This window comes from Apaloderma vittatum, unplaced genomic scaffold (genome assembly GCF_000703405.1).
Source record: "Apaloderma vittatum isolate BGI_N311 unplaced genomic scaffold, ASM70340v1 scaffold34641, whole genome shotgun sequence".
Lineage (NCBI taxonomy): Eukaryota > Metazoa > Chordata > Aves > Trogoniformes > Trogonidae > Apaloderma > Apaloderma vittatum.
The window spans coordinates 1,923-17,881 of record NW_009701347.1 but is presented as its reverse complement, the minus strand read 5'-3'; the positions used below and the strand labels follow the sequence as shown (position 1 = coordinate 17,881).

General features: G+C 41.9%; 1 protein-coding gene across 1 annotated transcript; it reads left to right on the top strand.

Annotated features, from left to right (window-relative positions):
* Positions 1-1,250: 1,250 nt before the first annotated feature.
* Positions 1,251-14,960, top strand: LOC104281210 (calcium-binding mitochondrial carrier protein Aralar2; the record flags this gene model as incomplete). The annotated part of the gene is made up of 8 exons (XM_009879119.1): positions 1,251-1,397; positions 2,961-3,099; positions 3,930-4,023; positions 4,165-4,249; positions 6,290-6,374; positions 6,829-6,987; positions 13,815-13,867; positions 14,880-14,960. Coding segments are annotated over 8 exons (843 nt in total), but the record flags the coding sequence as incomplete, so codon positions are not given.
* Positions 14,961-15,959: the final 999 nt, after the last annotated feature.

Below are 15,959 nucleotides of genomic sequence, written 5' to 3'. Positions count from 1 at the left end.
TGCTGGCGGCTGTGCACAGATGGCAACAGACGGGGCTCCTGCAAGTGGCGCCCAGGTTTTTTCCTGCAGTTCAGAACAATCCTGCCAGCAGCTTCAGTGCTTAAAACAAATTGAATGAGAGAAGAACAGCAACGTTCACTGTTTCCCATATAATCCTTCTGCTCATTTCAGTGTATTTTTTCTTGGCCACTTAACGACAAATATTTTTGTTTATGTGTTCCTATGTTTCCATCTGCCAGGTGGTGAGTATTTAGGGGTAGGAGAGTTATTATACACCCTCTTCAGAGCTCTCGGCCTGCGGAGTAGCTGCCTGCATCAAGCTGACAAAGTTTTTTGTGTTCTTGTGCTCCTCCCCTCGTAAACCTCCCCGAATTGCTTGCTTCCAAGTTTCTGTTGAACCTAGAGTCACAAGTGGAGTGAAGCAAGAGCTTACATGGCTACATCCAGCCAGAATGAGTGTTACTGCAGAGTTGTAACACCTCCACACGGGGGGCTGTAACGTAGAGGAAACGTGACAGAACCGAAATTGTAACGCTTCCAATTATAACCCCCACAAGCGTTTCTGATCAAAAGCAGAAATTTCTGAATAGTCCTGGGAGTGAAACGCAGCGTTGAAGCATTGATCAGTCCTTCCCCCTCCCCTCCACCTTTTTCTCCTTCATCCTGATATATTAAGAGGTTTTCATCCTACCTTTCAGGTCAGGGTACAGTGTCTTAATGAGAAATCAGGTAAAATTGGAGAGGTTGGGAGGCTGGAATGAGAAGGCAGGCGTGGTTTGAGCAGCAGCGTGTATCGGTGGCCGTGGCGTGAGCTGGGTGAGCAGGGCTGAATCTGCCTTTCACCCTTTGCTGTCAGCTCCCTTGAACGCTGCTGTGAGAGAAATCTCGACTTAGAGCAGATCAGATTCACCACAGATCCATCATGCTGGGGATTCTTGACTGGCCTGAGTCTTGGCTTGATACGACTTCCAAGGTGTATGTTTGCAAGCGCAATGGAAATACGAGGATAGCGTCGTGGTGCGCTGCAGGACTCGCTTAGTATTGCTGACATGCTTTTGCTCTGATTCCGTTTGCTGAAAAACTGATTATGAAAGTTACATATAGAGTATCCAATTAAATTAGATTACATGTACTCATGTTTTGTTAACTAGGAGATACCTTGTAGGACTGCGTTATGTAAAATCTAACTATTAAGATGATGATTTTGAACCTAACTTTTTTTTTTTTCCCCCTTTCCTGTATGTTTTCAGGAAATACAGTTAGAACACGCAAAACAAGCTTTTGTGCAGAGAGACAATGCTCAAGCCGGAAGAGTCACAGCTATGGACTTCAGGGACATTATGGTCACTATCCGGCCACACATGCTGACACCGTTTGTAGAAGAATGTCTAGTAGCTGTGAGTAGTTCTGGTACCCAAACTGGCAAAAGACCTGGGATACAGGCGCGAGATTCCTTTTTAACAGACCTCAACGGCTGTATGTGACGTGTAGTCCAGCTTATGGATGCAAGTTTTTAAGTTTAGCAGTTAGTATCTACACACACAGAAGTTAACCCTTACTGAGGAATCCTCAAGGTTTTCTAAGTCACAAGATAAACCAGGTAGTTGGGCCTTAGTACTGGCCTGCAAATGCAGAGTTGCCTGACTATTTCCAGTCATTCCATTGTAGCAGATCGTGTCAAAAATGTCAGGAGGCCATTGCATCCTACCTAGGAAGTCAAGCTCTAAGGACTGACTCTGTAATGTCAATTCTAAGCTCCTGAGTGTGACTTCCAAGCACCTGGAACAATGTATGAACTGGAACATCACCCAAGGACGTTCACTATGTATTAACTGATAGTCGTTCCACTTGAGTATATGCTTTTCTTCATCTTGAAGTGCATAAACCAAATTAAACATTAGAGTTCTGCAGTTTAACTGACGGAGAAGAATAAAAGTACGTTGGTTTTGGCCACAGTTTCTAATCTTGGAAGCTTGTATGAGCACTTTCCAAGTAATCCAAAGTCTGGGCATATCCATGTTTAAAGAAATCTGTTCTGCTTTGACTTGCGAGAAAAAAATCCAGAGAGATGTGTGAAGTGATGGGAACTGCAAACTCTGGCCAGAGCATTGGAAGGCGCGCACAGCAGAAAGCGTAGCCAGGAGACGTAGGGACTGACAGTGAGATCTGATACTTTCTTCCTCAGTTCCCTCCCCAGTCTTGTTACAGCTTCCCTGGGCCATGGACTCTCTCATAAAGTATAAGGTTTTTGATTCTCCCTCAAGGTCAATTAAATTTTGGCAATCTTATTCATTGTTTTCTGAAATTCGCCTGATATTCAATCTTATACTTCAAATAGGGAATCGAGCCAATAATTTTTCTGTGTGCAGACCCAGTGCCCCTTTAAAGTAAGGTTTGGGCTCAGTTCTCGTTGGAGAATGAGTAACTGCTTGAGCCTTATTGTTCCCATTTTGTTTGACTGCCCGATATGAGCCTGAGAGCTTACTGCTGGTTTTCTGACTTGAAATGCCTCCGAACTGAAATGTTTCAGTTGACCTTCTTCAGAATATGTTTTGATTTTGTCGAATTTTTCTGTACCATAATATACTTTACATGTAGAAGTAGATTTCCTCATTACTAGCAGTAAGCCAACTTAGGAAACGTTTCCAACCGAAGCAGTACTGAAACTTGAACTTTGTAAATTACTACTGGTTATGTTGTTATAATCCTGCATATGTATTTGTTTAGGTTTGTAGGGTGGGGAGAGTTTTAGCATTCTGGTCATGATTAGTTTCAGTAACATAAGAATCTTTCATAGTTTTCTTTCTTTTGCAGGTTTTTTTTTTTGTTAAAAAAAGCAAGCCTGTGCTACTGGTGCTGTTGTAAAATAACATTATTTGGAAACCTCTATTTCAAGATTTTTTTTCTTGGTCTTGTAACCGCCTCCTTTCTCTTTGCTTCTTTTACTGTCTCCACTCTAGGCTGCTGGAGGTACCACTTCCCATCAGGTCAGCTTTTCCTATTTTAATGGATTTAACTCTCTCCTTAACAACATGGAGCTCATTAGGAAGATCTACAGTACTCTGGCTGGAAATAGAAAAGACGTGGAAGTCACTAAGGGTTGGTAGAAATGTTTGCAGTCGGGAAGTTTCCTTGGGCGTTCGGTTGGGGTGGGTGGAGGGAAAGACCTCGTCTGGGTGCTTTTAAATCAACGGGAGGGGGACGCAGCCTGCCTCGTTAGTGTTCCTTGATATGCCCCTCGCTTTTGTACCCTCCTGTTGGAGTCCACCCTCCAGGTTTTTCATTTTCTTTCAATGAGAAAAAGGTCCTAGTAAACCCCGGCGGTGGGGGCAGGGCGAGGAAAGCATGTCAGGATATTTTAAAAGTTTAAAAAACTTCCTAGGACTCCTGCCAAATTGGCAGCCTATTAAAGTGACCTTCAAGGGTAGTTGAAGAATTCCATAAACTTGTATTGGCGGCACAGTAAGCTGATCTACAAGCTTGGAACAAGATGTTATCTGCTCGATCTAACCACTTTTATAGAGATTTCCCCGTGCAACGCCAGAGTTTCATTAATGTGGCCTACTGGGACTACGCATGAAAGTTCCACATCTCTTGACTCCTGCGTTTTTTTTCTGTTTGCTTTTTATTTGATTTTTTCTTTTTCCCCCCCGACCTGCAACTGATCGATACCGTATGTCAAATATCCTAAATCCTGCTGATAGCACTAAGCTCTAAGACCAGAGAGTTGTACTTATTTGCGTGAAGGATAGACCGTTTAAAACATACACTTATGTCATGGCAGGAACACACTTGTGGTGGGGCACTTTTATTCCCTCGCCTCCCTCCCCCACCAGTATCTTCTACTTCATTCTAAAATATAAAGCAGCTCTGGGTTGTTTGTTGTGGTTTGATTAGTTTTTCTTCTCTGTGTTTTTATTCTGTTGCAGAGGAGTTTGTTCTGGCAGCTCAGAAATTTGGTCAGGTTACACCCATGGAAGTTGACATCTTGTTTCAGTTAGCAGACCTGTATGAGCCACGGGGGTAAGTGGAGAGTTATCCATCCTTTCTCCTTCTTGGAAGAAGTGGGAGGTGGTGGGGGGGAGGAGCAGAAGGGTGCAGGTAACTTCATGTGATCTGAAAACCCGTCTGTAAGCAAAGGCTAAGCTGAATTAATTTCCTCAGGCGCATGACGTTGGCCGATATCGAAAGAATTGCCCCTCTCGAGGAAGGGACGTTGCCGTACAACCTGGCTGAGGCTCAGAGGCAGGTAAGGACGGAAGCCGGCACGGTGCTGTTACCTGTTTCCAGAGCCAGGTAAAGAGCTAGCCAGCCTCCTTCTGTGTCGTCAGCAAAGTAGCTTTTCCCTCGTGTTCTGTTACATCTGTGAGGAGTTCCTTCTTGTCAGAATTTATTTTTAACCTGGGTCATTTTCTCTCCATCTCATCTCTTTTCCCCCTTTCTCGTAGGCTTTATTTTGACAGGTTAACTGTAATTTACCTTGGCAAGATAAAACGTCTGTGAGTGTCATCCAGCCATTCAGTAAATATTAGGTGTATACCTAATTAAAGTATTTGTGTTTTGTGATTCTGTTGCTCTCTCTGTTCTTATTAATGAGGAAAGAAGACTTCCTGCTTTGAATATGGATGGTAAATACAGCGTCTAGCCTCTTAATCGGCAACCCTTCTCCTGAACACACGTGCCTGTTCCTGGCTTCAGAGTATTATACTCAGAGAGGTTATATTTAGTCTGCTGTTAGAGTTTCAGTAAAAGTATGAATGCTCTGCCTTTCCAAAAAGCAAAGGATAGTGACTTTTGATAGCAAATGATCTTTTGAGGCAAAAAGGAACAGGAGACTTCTTTAAGTATCAAATAGGTTGAACTTTTGGTTTTTGTGTTGTTTTAGCACGTTTGATATTTTCATGGACACAAGTTTCTGTGCAGATAGATTTCAAACCAGCCCTCTGTTGCTGTTTGTCTCTATTTTAAGGCAGCCTTAACTTTCTGTCTTGTGAGACTAAGGGTTTTTTTGGTTGTGGGTTTGGGGTTTTTTTTTTTCCCTGCTCTGGGTCTGTGCAGAGACGCCAGTTTGACCACAATGAGTTGATGCAGGCTACATTTTTAGGACTGCGAGGCCATAAGCCAGACTTCTGTGTGTGTGTGTACACATGTCTCTCTTTTACTTCTCTTTCTTCTTCTCCTCCCTCTCCTGTGTGTGAACACCCCCACCACCACTCTGAGACAGGATCTGGGGTGGTGGTTTTCTGTTTGTTTGAGCGGTGACTAAATGTTGACGGCGCTGGGATGAATTCAGAAGAGCCGGATCCCAAAAGCTCACCATCTATTCCTAGAAGACTCCTCAAGGAGTTAAAAGCGTTTGCGTGGGATTCAGTATCAAGTGACCTGAGGTTACAATAGGTGGCGGTAAAATGTAGCCCAAAATGTGGTGCAGAAAGGAGCAGCTTTGTCAATTTTTGCTTTGGGGCCACTGTCTTTGCTAGTATGATTTGTGCCCTTGTAAGAGACAAGAACCTGCTTCAATCTTACCATTTCTTCTGCAGGTGTCCTATTTATTCGTTTTTCCATCCAATTCCTTTTTAACGTCAGCTGCTTGATGCTGAGACTGAGAAGATTTTCAGTTACCTCAATACTTTCAATTTATTTTCTGGCCAACTCCCAAGTGCATTGGAATATTAGCTAAAACCTAAAAATATTTTCAGGAAAAAATATTTCTGTGTCTTTATTTTATCCTTTTTAGTAAAAGGATAAAAAAGGATTACAAAGGTGATAGAAGGCTTGACGCCCTTGCAGAACTTCTGTTCTCCGAATTCTTTTCTTTCATTAGATAGCAATGGTAGGTCTGGAACGCTTCTGAAATTTATTTTTCCTTGGGTTGTACCTAGCACAAGACCGTAAGCAAAGTGAAGTTTTGGGGGTTCTTTAGGAAACCTTATTTTCCTTTAGCTAATACGTATGAGCGTTTGTTTTGATAGCCTGAGACTTAATAGGTATACCTGGTTTTGGCAGTGGTAGAAGAAATTACAAACTAGAGTTCTTTTACCTGCAGAAAATTAATGACTTAAGGTGCAATATGCATGCCCTCCTATGCACATTGATTTTAGAGTTGTGTATCTTTGTTGTAGTATCAGTGTGTCTTTGCTGTTCCAGTCTGAGGAGGCTCCATTGTATGGCACTTGGAAATAGAAAAGAAAAAAGAAATAGAAAAGAAGACAAGAAGTTCTCTCATGAAATACGATGTTCTGATTATTTTTTCTTGCCTTTCCTTTTGTTTTAAATCCTGCCTTGACAGAAAGCTCCAGGCGATGTGTCTCGACCTATTCTCATCCAGATCGCAGAATCGGCGTACAGGTTTGCCCTCGGCTCGGTTGCTGGAGGTTAGTCATGGCTGAGCAAAAGAACATTCATCTTCACTGTTGAGTATTTCTCTTCCGCTGCCTTTCTTCCCCTTCTGCCTTTCATGTAAGTGTGGTAGGCTTCTCTGTCTTTCCCTTGAAGCCGTGTCTCAGGGAAGGAACGACTGTAAGGTGGAAGGGGAAGGGGGTTGTCTCATCTACAGGAGTTGGGGAGTTTACAAGCCATTGGAGTTTGCAGGTGGTGTTGCTCTCTCTTTTGGCAAAACCAATTTCAGGAGAATCAGGTTAATCATGAGGCGGGACTGGGAAGTGCTTCTAGTTAAAACTCTAGGAGGTAGTTTAGTGTATCCAGAATGGATCATGGAGGAAAAAAGATACAACTGATACTCAAGATGTAAGTGTGGAAGATGACGGTTGTGGTCAAACGGTGAAAATGCAGAATCACGTTTTCTTACGGCTTGTTTTTTCTTTGCAGCTGTTGGAGCCACTGCAGTCTACCCAATCGATCTGGTAAAAACTCGAATGCAAAACCAACGCTCTACAGGCTCTTTTGTGGGAGAACTTATGTATAAGAACAGCTTTGATTGCTTCAAGAAAGTGCTACGTTATGAAGGGTTCTTTGGGCTTTATAGAGGTAAGTTTAAAAGGGGGGGATATATACTAATAAGTTACTACCAGGAATTCTGGATTTTTAAATCTTTTTTTGTTAAGGCTTCGATTTTTCCTGGTTTGTGCTTTTGCTTCTCCCCTGTAGGTGAAGGTTTGCAAAGTGCTTGCTAATCGAAACCTCGTTGTGATGAGAACATTCCTGTAGGACTTCTCTATCCTTTCCTCCCTCATCTGCAGTAGGGCAACAACAGCAATTTCCTACAGCAAAAATACACCGTTAGTAAAGTTCTCATTTCCTTAGCAGTCCTTAGTACCAGAAATGTTTTGACCTGTTTGACAAGAAGTTAGATCATCCATTTTTGGGTTTTAGTTTCATTGTTCTTTCTTACCTGTTTTCATTCTGTTTAAAAGCATAAAACCAGAGAGAAAATACGGTAGCGTGTCATTAACCTGGTCGCTTTCTGTGATACCCTTTGTGACAAGAAGGTCTCTCTGAACCAGTTGCGTGTATTTCATGAATCACTGGGAGTAATCTTCGTCGAGTGTTGCGTGTACCTCTGCTTGGCTTGTCACCGTTGAGTCAGTCAGAGCAGTGAGCTGGGTTTCGACCCACTTGGCTTTATCTACGTAACTAATACACCCGAGTTACGAAGTTACCTGCTCCAAGCTCCCTTTGTAGTCAATGGAGAAAGCTCCAAAAGCTCGTTTACTGTGTTCAGGATGTGAATCATGCTCACTTTGAGTATCTTTGGCAGTTAGTTAGATGGTGGGGGTTTTTTTTTATTTTGTCCTTGTCTCATTTACGGCATCAATGGGGTAAGTTCAGGTAACGCAGAAGTCGTCATAAAGAGTTGTGATCTACTGCTTGAGACTGCAGTTCTCTGTCACAGGTTAAAGCAAGTTATATTTCTGGTATTCCAGTTCCTGAGCCCTCTTACACCCCTCTGCCATATTCGTTGGGGAGGGTTTGAAACTTGCGTTGTTTATTTCATTTTTGGCTGTCTCAGAAACTTTTTTTAACTTTTGAAAGTAAGAATATTGCAGTGACAGAAATGACTTGCTAAAAGCAGTCGAGTCAGGAATGAGGAAGGGAGGATTTCGGTAAAATAACGTTATGCACCCAAAAGAACCCCAAGATTTTATCAGACAACCTGTGAAACAGCTTTGAGCCTAAATGCTGTGGTACCTGTGCACTCTCTAACGTATGAGCTGCCTTACTGGAGGCTGGCTGAGTAGCTCCTCTGCAAAATACAGACTTTGTAATTACTTCAGCACAGTTGGAGATGGGAAGGCTCTGTTATTATTGACTGAATTCGAGGCAATTTTTTGCGTAGGCCTAATAATGTAACACAGAATATTGACGTGGTTTCTATTTTGTAAAGATTTACAGCAATCAGGATCATAAAAAGTCCCCAGTTATTGGCTGAAGAATGCAAACGCATCTCTGCTTCCAGGATCCTGCAAAAGCAGAAATTCCACTATTACCTGCTTCTGTCTTATTGAAACTCTGAAGCACATTGATTTTTTTTCTGAAGGACATTGATTTTTTTTTTTTTTTTCACCTGGCAAAAAAAACCCTCAGAAAAGTCATAATTGCATATTTGTAACTCCAGTTGCTTGTCCTGTTTTTGGAGTAATCTTTTCTTTGCCAAATTGGGGAACTTCAGGAACCTTCATGAGCATAGCTTGTCCTTCCATTCCCCATCCCCTTTACTACTTGACAATTTTCCAAGGAGTAGCGACTAGTGTAATCTCAGACAGCTTGGTGGAGCTGAACTTCTAAACCCAGAGCAATAATCTGGTTTCTGGATTATTATATAGTAGGAATTGTGTGATGGCAAGGAACACCATCATTTCAGAGGCGAATTGAGACCTGCGTTTCTGCAGATCCTCTACTTAAAAGACACCCTCATTTATCTTCTCTTTTTAAAGAGTCAAAGAGAGAAAACCCTTTAAAAATACGGAGCTCCCTCTGTGCAGTTCTGTAAATTTGTGCTGTTCCGCGCTTTCTAAGGAGATGATGTCGAAGGAGGTTGAGCAGCTGGATGCACAATGAAGGCTTCCAGTTAAGTTTGAGAGGACAAGAAAATTTGAAAGGAACATTTTGTAGACTAGTATATTGACCTGAATTAATGCAGTAAACTTAGAGCAAGAATCATCTTGTTGTGGTGTTATACTACACTAGGTAAGACAAAGTACAGAGTGTGTTACTTTTTGCTGCTCCTCAGTAACTGGTCTTCTTTCTTACACCGTGGGGCATTCAGAGTTAAGGAAACGTGGGGTTTTGTACCCTCTGGAAGTGGTAGAGCTCTCCTGTTTGGCTGAATAGTGATGCCAAACCTTTTAAAAATTACAGAAGGAACATTGGGAGCAGTGGTCTCTTTGTTGTGATGCGTTGCAAGAAATCAAGCAGGAATTACAAACCCTACCCTGAACTCAGCCGTTTCAGTTGGTATTTTTAATACAAGGCACATATTTCCATCCAGTGAAGTGAACCGGTTTGTTTCTTTTTTGTATCATTATTTTATTCCAAACTTGAAAAGGGTAAAACCACCATGTTCTTAACCACCATCTCAGATAAGGATAAATTACACCATCTTGTGGATATAAAGAGAGCACTGAATTTTGTTTAATGTCAGTTTGGTTCTAAGGATAATCAGTGTTTCCACCGAGAAGATGCTTTGATTTTAAAGAAAACCAAACAAACAGAACATGATGTAAACCTCTGTAGAATCTTTATAATTTGCATTATCTGAATGCTGTCTTGTTAGATTCATTCCTTGGAATCACAGAATCATTATGTCTGAGATAAATTTTTCATCTGTCTCTTTCTCAGCATGGCTGAAAAGAATACTCATCTCACACACCTGTAATTTGCTGTTGTGTCTACATTTATATCTGAAATACATATTTAGAAACTCGCCGGTATTTATGTACATGCAAATCTAAGAATCGTTTTGGAAGCTGTGATTTGTCAACATCTCTTGACTGAGGTCATCTGCGTTTCTTAATATTGTTTTAATCAGAAGTCCACCCGATGAGTCGCGGAACGCTTCACTGCTTCGCGGGGAGATCGTTTCACCTGTACTTGATAGAAATTTTGTGGGAGATTTCCAGTACCGGAGAGAAAATGTAGCTCCTGAAAATGTTCAGTAGCTGTTCTGTGAATGCCAGGTCTCCTGGAGGATGGAAAAGACAGGAGGTGCTGCGGAAGACTCTGTCATCCGCCATCGTTAACCGTTCAGGAGTTGTTAGTTCTATTTCTTCTGATGGTGCTTCTCGCCCTGCAGTGACTCCAGAGACTGTCTAATCTTAGATTTTAATCGTTCTTTCGTCATCCAGCTTCATTATTACTGGTGGACTCCCAGGCTAATGGGACAAGACCATGGCAGAAGCTTTCCTCGGGAAGGATGCACCAAAGTACTATTTTTGTGGAATGGAAGTACAAGCCTCCTCCTGCTCCCCAACGTTCTGTGGAAGAAACCTTTTTCAAGAGCTGCCCCGTTTCCCATCTGAGAGACCAGGGCTTGAATGGCGGCTGGGGGTTTATTTTCCAATTTTTTGTGTGAATCCTGTAAGAGAAAAACTCGGCAGTGTTCTGTGCCCACCTGCCTGTCCGATATCCAAATGGTTTCGAATACTTTACCTAGACCCAGAAACAATTCCTTCAGTCAGTGGCATTTTCTGATACGAAGGGAAAATCTCATGGGTTACACAGTGTGAAACTGAAGTTTCGCACTTAGACATCTGAAAAAATACTTTGGCCAAGTAAGATTTTCTTTATTATATTTTTTTTTAATTTGTTGCCCTCACCGCAGCTGGGCTGGATAAGCTATTGCTTATATATTTGGAGACAATATGTTTGGACTCTTTCAGGGAGTAACTCTGTGATAATCACAAACAGAACGCAGCTCTCGGTGCTTTCTCGCCCACACCTTCACATTCCCATAAAGTCCTTCCATGGCAGGGTGTCAGATAGGAAGCGGTACGTGGTAATTGCTACTAAAAAGCCTCGGATACGTAAAAATGGGTTGAATAACATGTTTGCTGCGTGCTGCACGAGCAGGCTCCCTGTGTGCAAAATGTTATTCTCTGCTGTTACAGACATTTCTGAGCTTGTCCTCCATCTGTGTGTGTGTCACATCGCTGATCTGCTAATGCTGGGAAAACTCCCAGCGCGTCAGGATAACCCCAACAGAAAAATGACGTTTTTCCTCTGTGTCCCTTGATGAGCTTGCTTTCTTCCAAAACTTACCGTCTTCATCGCATTCAGAAACCTTCCGACAGTGTTTCAGGGCTCCCATCAAAACTATAAAGAAAAGAGGATTTAGTTTTGATGGTCGTAACGTACAGGGAGCTTTATTACGTAGGTACGAGAACAAAGAGAATCCCTCTGCCTTCCTCAGCTGCTGGAGACAGAAAGGCCTGCCTAGTGTCTGGCCAGGCTATAAAATGTAGCATTAAAATTAATTCTGCTATTTTTTCAGAATGCTGCATGGTATCTTGCAGTCAGTGTACACAATTGCCGGTAATTAAACTTAAAAGGCACTTTGATAGTATAAAATAATGAGTGAAGTAGAGAGGAAGAGAAAAACGCTCTGGGTTTTTGGTTGGGTTTGGGTGGGGTTTTTTTTGTTGGTGGGCTTTGGGTTTTTTTCTTCTTTTTTTGTAACTTCTACCTCTTCTATTTAATCTTTCTCTTCTACACGGAACTTTCATGGAAAGTTTTGAGTTGTAACAGTCCCATTCAGATTCGAGTGCAAAAGGAATGGACCAGATGGGGAAAAAAATACCTTGTGCCAAGATAAACATGTTTTTCCTGCAATTTCACAAGTACCTTGACGAATGCAAAGTCTTAGGAGCTGAAAAATGGTTAAAAGGCAATCTTCAGCTCAGCCCAGTGAAAATCAGTTTGATTTGTCCTGCTTATGTTGCATCCAGAACTGGAGATTATACAGTTCTCCAGCTGGACATTTTTTTCTTATTTTATCTCTTAATATTTTTAGTATCTTTTTCTGCATTTTATTTGATAGAATATGACTTCAGAGTCATGTTATGTATAGCTTAGGTGCAGCAATATATGTGTGTGTGATTTTAAAATTCATGATCTCCGGGTTCTTTTGTAATTATGTATCTGGTTACGGACTGGCCGTAATTCTACCGGATTAGGTTTAGGATCAGGCAGCGTGCTTGTGAAGTAAATGGAATGTTTTTAAAGTCTCTGAACAGACAGATTCGTTAGCTGTAAGGTCTGTGCAAAGCCACACGTGTCCTACAGCAAGATGTAAATATCATCGCGTTTCCAAAGATAATTTTTTTCCGCATAAGGCGAAAACTGGAAAAATCCTATTCATTGTATATCTTTGTGGTTTTTTCACAGTGCTGAAGAAAATGTGATATTTAATTACTGTCTTAATGATTTTTCTTGGAAGTCTGGATTCAACTCACCTATGCAGCTACAACTGTTTAAGAAATTCGTATTTCGAACTTTAGCTTACTCTGCAGGATCTTTTTTTTTGTTTAAACATCTGTATATGAACTTAGTGTTACTGGATTCCTTCGTCTGAATATGGAGCCATGTGATCATAATTCAATGTAGTTGAGTAACAGTTAGGTGGATACATCCATCAGCCATATTAATTACTCTTTTGGACACTTGAAAACCAGAAATGCTAATGCAGGTGCAAAATTTTAAAGGCATTAGCACAGAAATAACGACTGGCCCTCCTGCTACCACAAGCCAAAATCATTTGCCAAAAATCATTTCCCTGTCAAGAGCATCAGTAGTAACAAGGAAAGCTGGTGGCTGGTAGCAGGATGGACAAATACACTAATCCAAAGCACATACATTTTTCTCTTTGTTAGTCTGATGCTTAGCTCTTTGGGGCGAAAATGCTTTTCAACAAGTTAACTCTTAGAGGTGGAACCTCAGTTGTTGTCTTTTTCCCCAAAAATAAACTCTTGGAGAGGTGAAAACATCAGGCTTTGTAGAAAGTGGCCAAAGGTGCTGCCTGAGCTGCCGAGCAGAGCGAGGTGTGCCCCAGGAGCTCTGGCTGGGGTCATTTGCTCGCGTGTCTCGGTGGTGTCCCCGTTGCGTTGGGCTGATGAACGCTGGCAACGCCGTTCTAGCCCCAGGCTTACCCGGCTGAATTAGCTTTTGCGTATTTTTAGGTCGTGTTGTCCCCAAGTTTATCAAATATCCACTGTTGACTTCAGGCACATGAAGCCCGCAGTCAGAGATTCCCACTTCCAGTTCTGTAGCCCATCACTTCTAAGAAAAGCCAGGGAATAGGAGATTCCACACCTGGGAAGGAAGCAGCATAACTCCCTTTGTTTTACGAACTGGTGGGTTGGCTGGGCAAGGAGCTCAAGAATGCGGCCGTACGTGTTTGGATGTTTTTCAGTATTTTGATTCCTATTCCCTTGGGTCCTGCCGTCTAACGGCATTGGGGTTTGCCAGTGAAAAGGTCCTGCGCGCGTGATTTTTGAAATGGGTACGTCGTGCGTCTTGCAAAATTAATCGGAGAGTCTTAATTTTGGGGTGATGATGCAGAAAATAGGTGTTCGTTTAGGACAGAGTACTGAAATGTAGTTGGCAAACGTTATTAGTGTTGTATCATGGATTTAAAAAAGCTAAGAAACAAATACGTGTAGGCAGTTGGTAGCACTTGAAGTGGTAGCACCGAGTTTGTTCTCGAAATGGAATGTTTAAGTACTCTCATTAAATATAATAACACAAAATTGCTGTAAAAATTGCTTGTTTCTAGGTGGTGATCTCTCCATATATTTGTTGATTTGTTTAGTTAATACCAAGTTACTCGATGCATTGAATTCTCTGTTTCCATGTTACAGGTCTGTTACCGCAGCTCTTGGGAGTAGCACCAGAAAAGGCCATAAAACTTACTGTGAGTTTGCAAATGCATTCTTTTCACATTTCTCCACGTTGCAAAGTCCACCTAATTGCAATTAGCACGTTAAGGATTCTTATCCTTAATTTATGATAACGTGGTAGAGTGTATTCCATCATTATTGCTCGCTATAAACTTCATTACAAAAACCTCTTTATATCTGACCTGCCAGCATTACAAGTGGCACGCAGACAGACAGACACGTGTGCTTTTTCAGAATCGTACCAAAAACTTATGTCTGGAGTCTCTCCAGCCTATAACAAGCTTGTTCCACTCCCTCAGCTCGTCTGCTTGTTCCTAAGGAGCGCAGGCCTCGGATTTCATTTCGGAGCGAAAGTGAATAGTTGCTGATTGGAGTTGGAGGGCTTTGGGGTTCGTGTCTCCACGTGGCTCCTGGGTGCTTAATTCTAGCACAACAGAGCTAACACGAGCGTGTGGTGCAGCGCTGGAAAGAAGGGAACTTGTTTGCATCCATTTTTTTCCCCTAAATATTTGACTTCTATCATTTGGTTATTTCTTGAGTGGTTTTAAGGCACTGAAGAATTTCTTATTGTAACCCAGTTGTAATGTTTTGCTTGTAAGCTATTATTCACCAAATCTAGTAGTATGCATTAAACAAAAAGTAATTAACGCTATTAATTGAATTACTCTTGTGTTAAAAGTTATTCCGATATTAATTTGAAATTATATTTGAATTTGTAAGTGTAGTGAGCATTTCTAAAATCTTAAATAACTTTATTGTTGATTTTCAGGCGATAGTTGTATTATTTAATAAGTGATTGTTGTCTTTTTTCAGTACTAAATATTTGAATCATTCTGCGGGTCTTTGCTAGAAAGAAAAAGCGAGCCAACTTTATAATATTTCATATAAAGCATTAAGATTCATTTGATACCGGTTAGTTCGGTAGCTGCATGGATGCATTTGCATTTGCAGAATTTGCAGCTGACGAGTGTTTTCTCCAACCTTTTAATTTATCAGCTTTCACCATTTTTTTTTTTTCCTTTTAAGGTTAACGATTTTGTGAGAGACAAATTTATGTCTAAAGACGGCTCCGTCCCACTGGCTGCAGAAATCCTTGCTGGTGGCTGCGTGAGTACCTTTTAATTTCCTTCCTGCGAAGTTCCTGAACGCGCGACGTGTCGCAGGAACTCCGTGGACTGAGGCTTCTGTCTGACCACAGATGCGGTTCGGGAGCGGACTCCGTTAGAGCGGCTCAGTTCTGGCCTAGCTAGGCCAGCCGGGCTTGACAGGAGGGTAAATGCTCGTGTGCATCGTGCCTTTTCCCCGCGCTGTGTAATCCTCGCAGCTTGGAGTTTGTTTCCTTACTAAGGAATGTCTCTTTAGTCACGTTGGCTGCGGCTTACGGGCTAAAGAGGATCCACGCTAACCTTTCCCAGAGTTAATAACGAGTTACTCCTTTGTGGCACCCACTCCGCCACGTCACTGCTCTCCTGATGTGTTATTGCACCCACTAATTTTCACTTTTTGCAGTGATACTGGCTTTTTGAAATGGCAGAAACAACTCATGCTTCTTTGAGTTCCTAGCAGACGTAGGCTGTGTAATGTTAACTCGGTACATAATGCGCTCCTGGGTGTAGGCTGTATTTAAAACCCACGAAGTTTTTCAGAGTGTTTTGCTTGCACAAAGTAGTATCTTAATGAACAACTGGGTAAATGATAACGCTTCACGGGTTTCTCTAGTTCTGTCTGTTCGTATTACAGCTTGCTTTATCTGCTGTATTGCTTTTGCTCAAGCAGATGTAAATACTTTAGGTAAAATGAATAGTTGTTCAAAGACCAGTGCACTTTACAGATAAAGAACACTGTTTATTTAAACCAGCTTTGATCACCGGGGCAGAGCAATGTGGGTATATTTTCAATCTGTCTTTGTTCCCGCTGTCATAAGACAGATGAGGTCACATTTTCAAGCAGCTTCTACCTTGCGTCGAAAACTACGGCGAGCAGCAACTTTAGAAACAAGAATACTCGCGTCTCAGCCTGGGTAGCTGCAGAGATTTGTGCTGGCAGAGAGCGTTCGGCGATGAGCTGAGCCCCGGGGTGCAGCGGCTCGGTCGCGGTGCAGGCTGC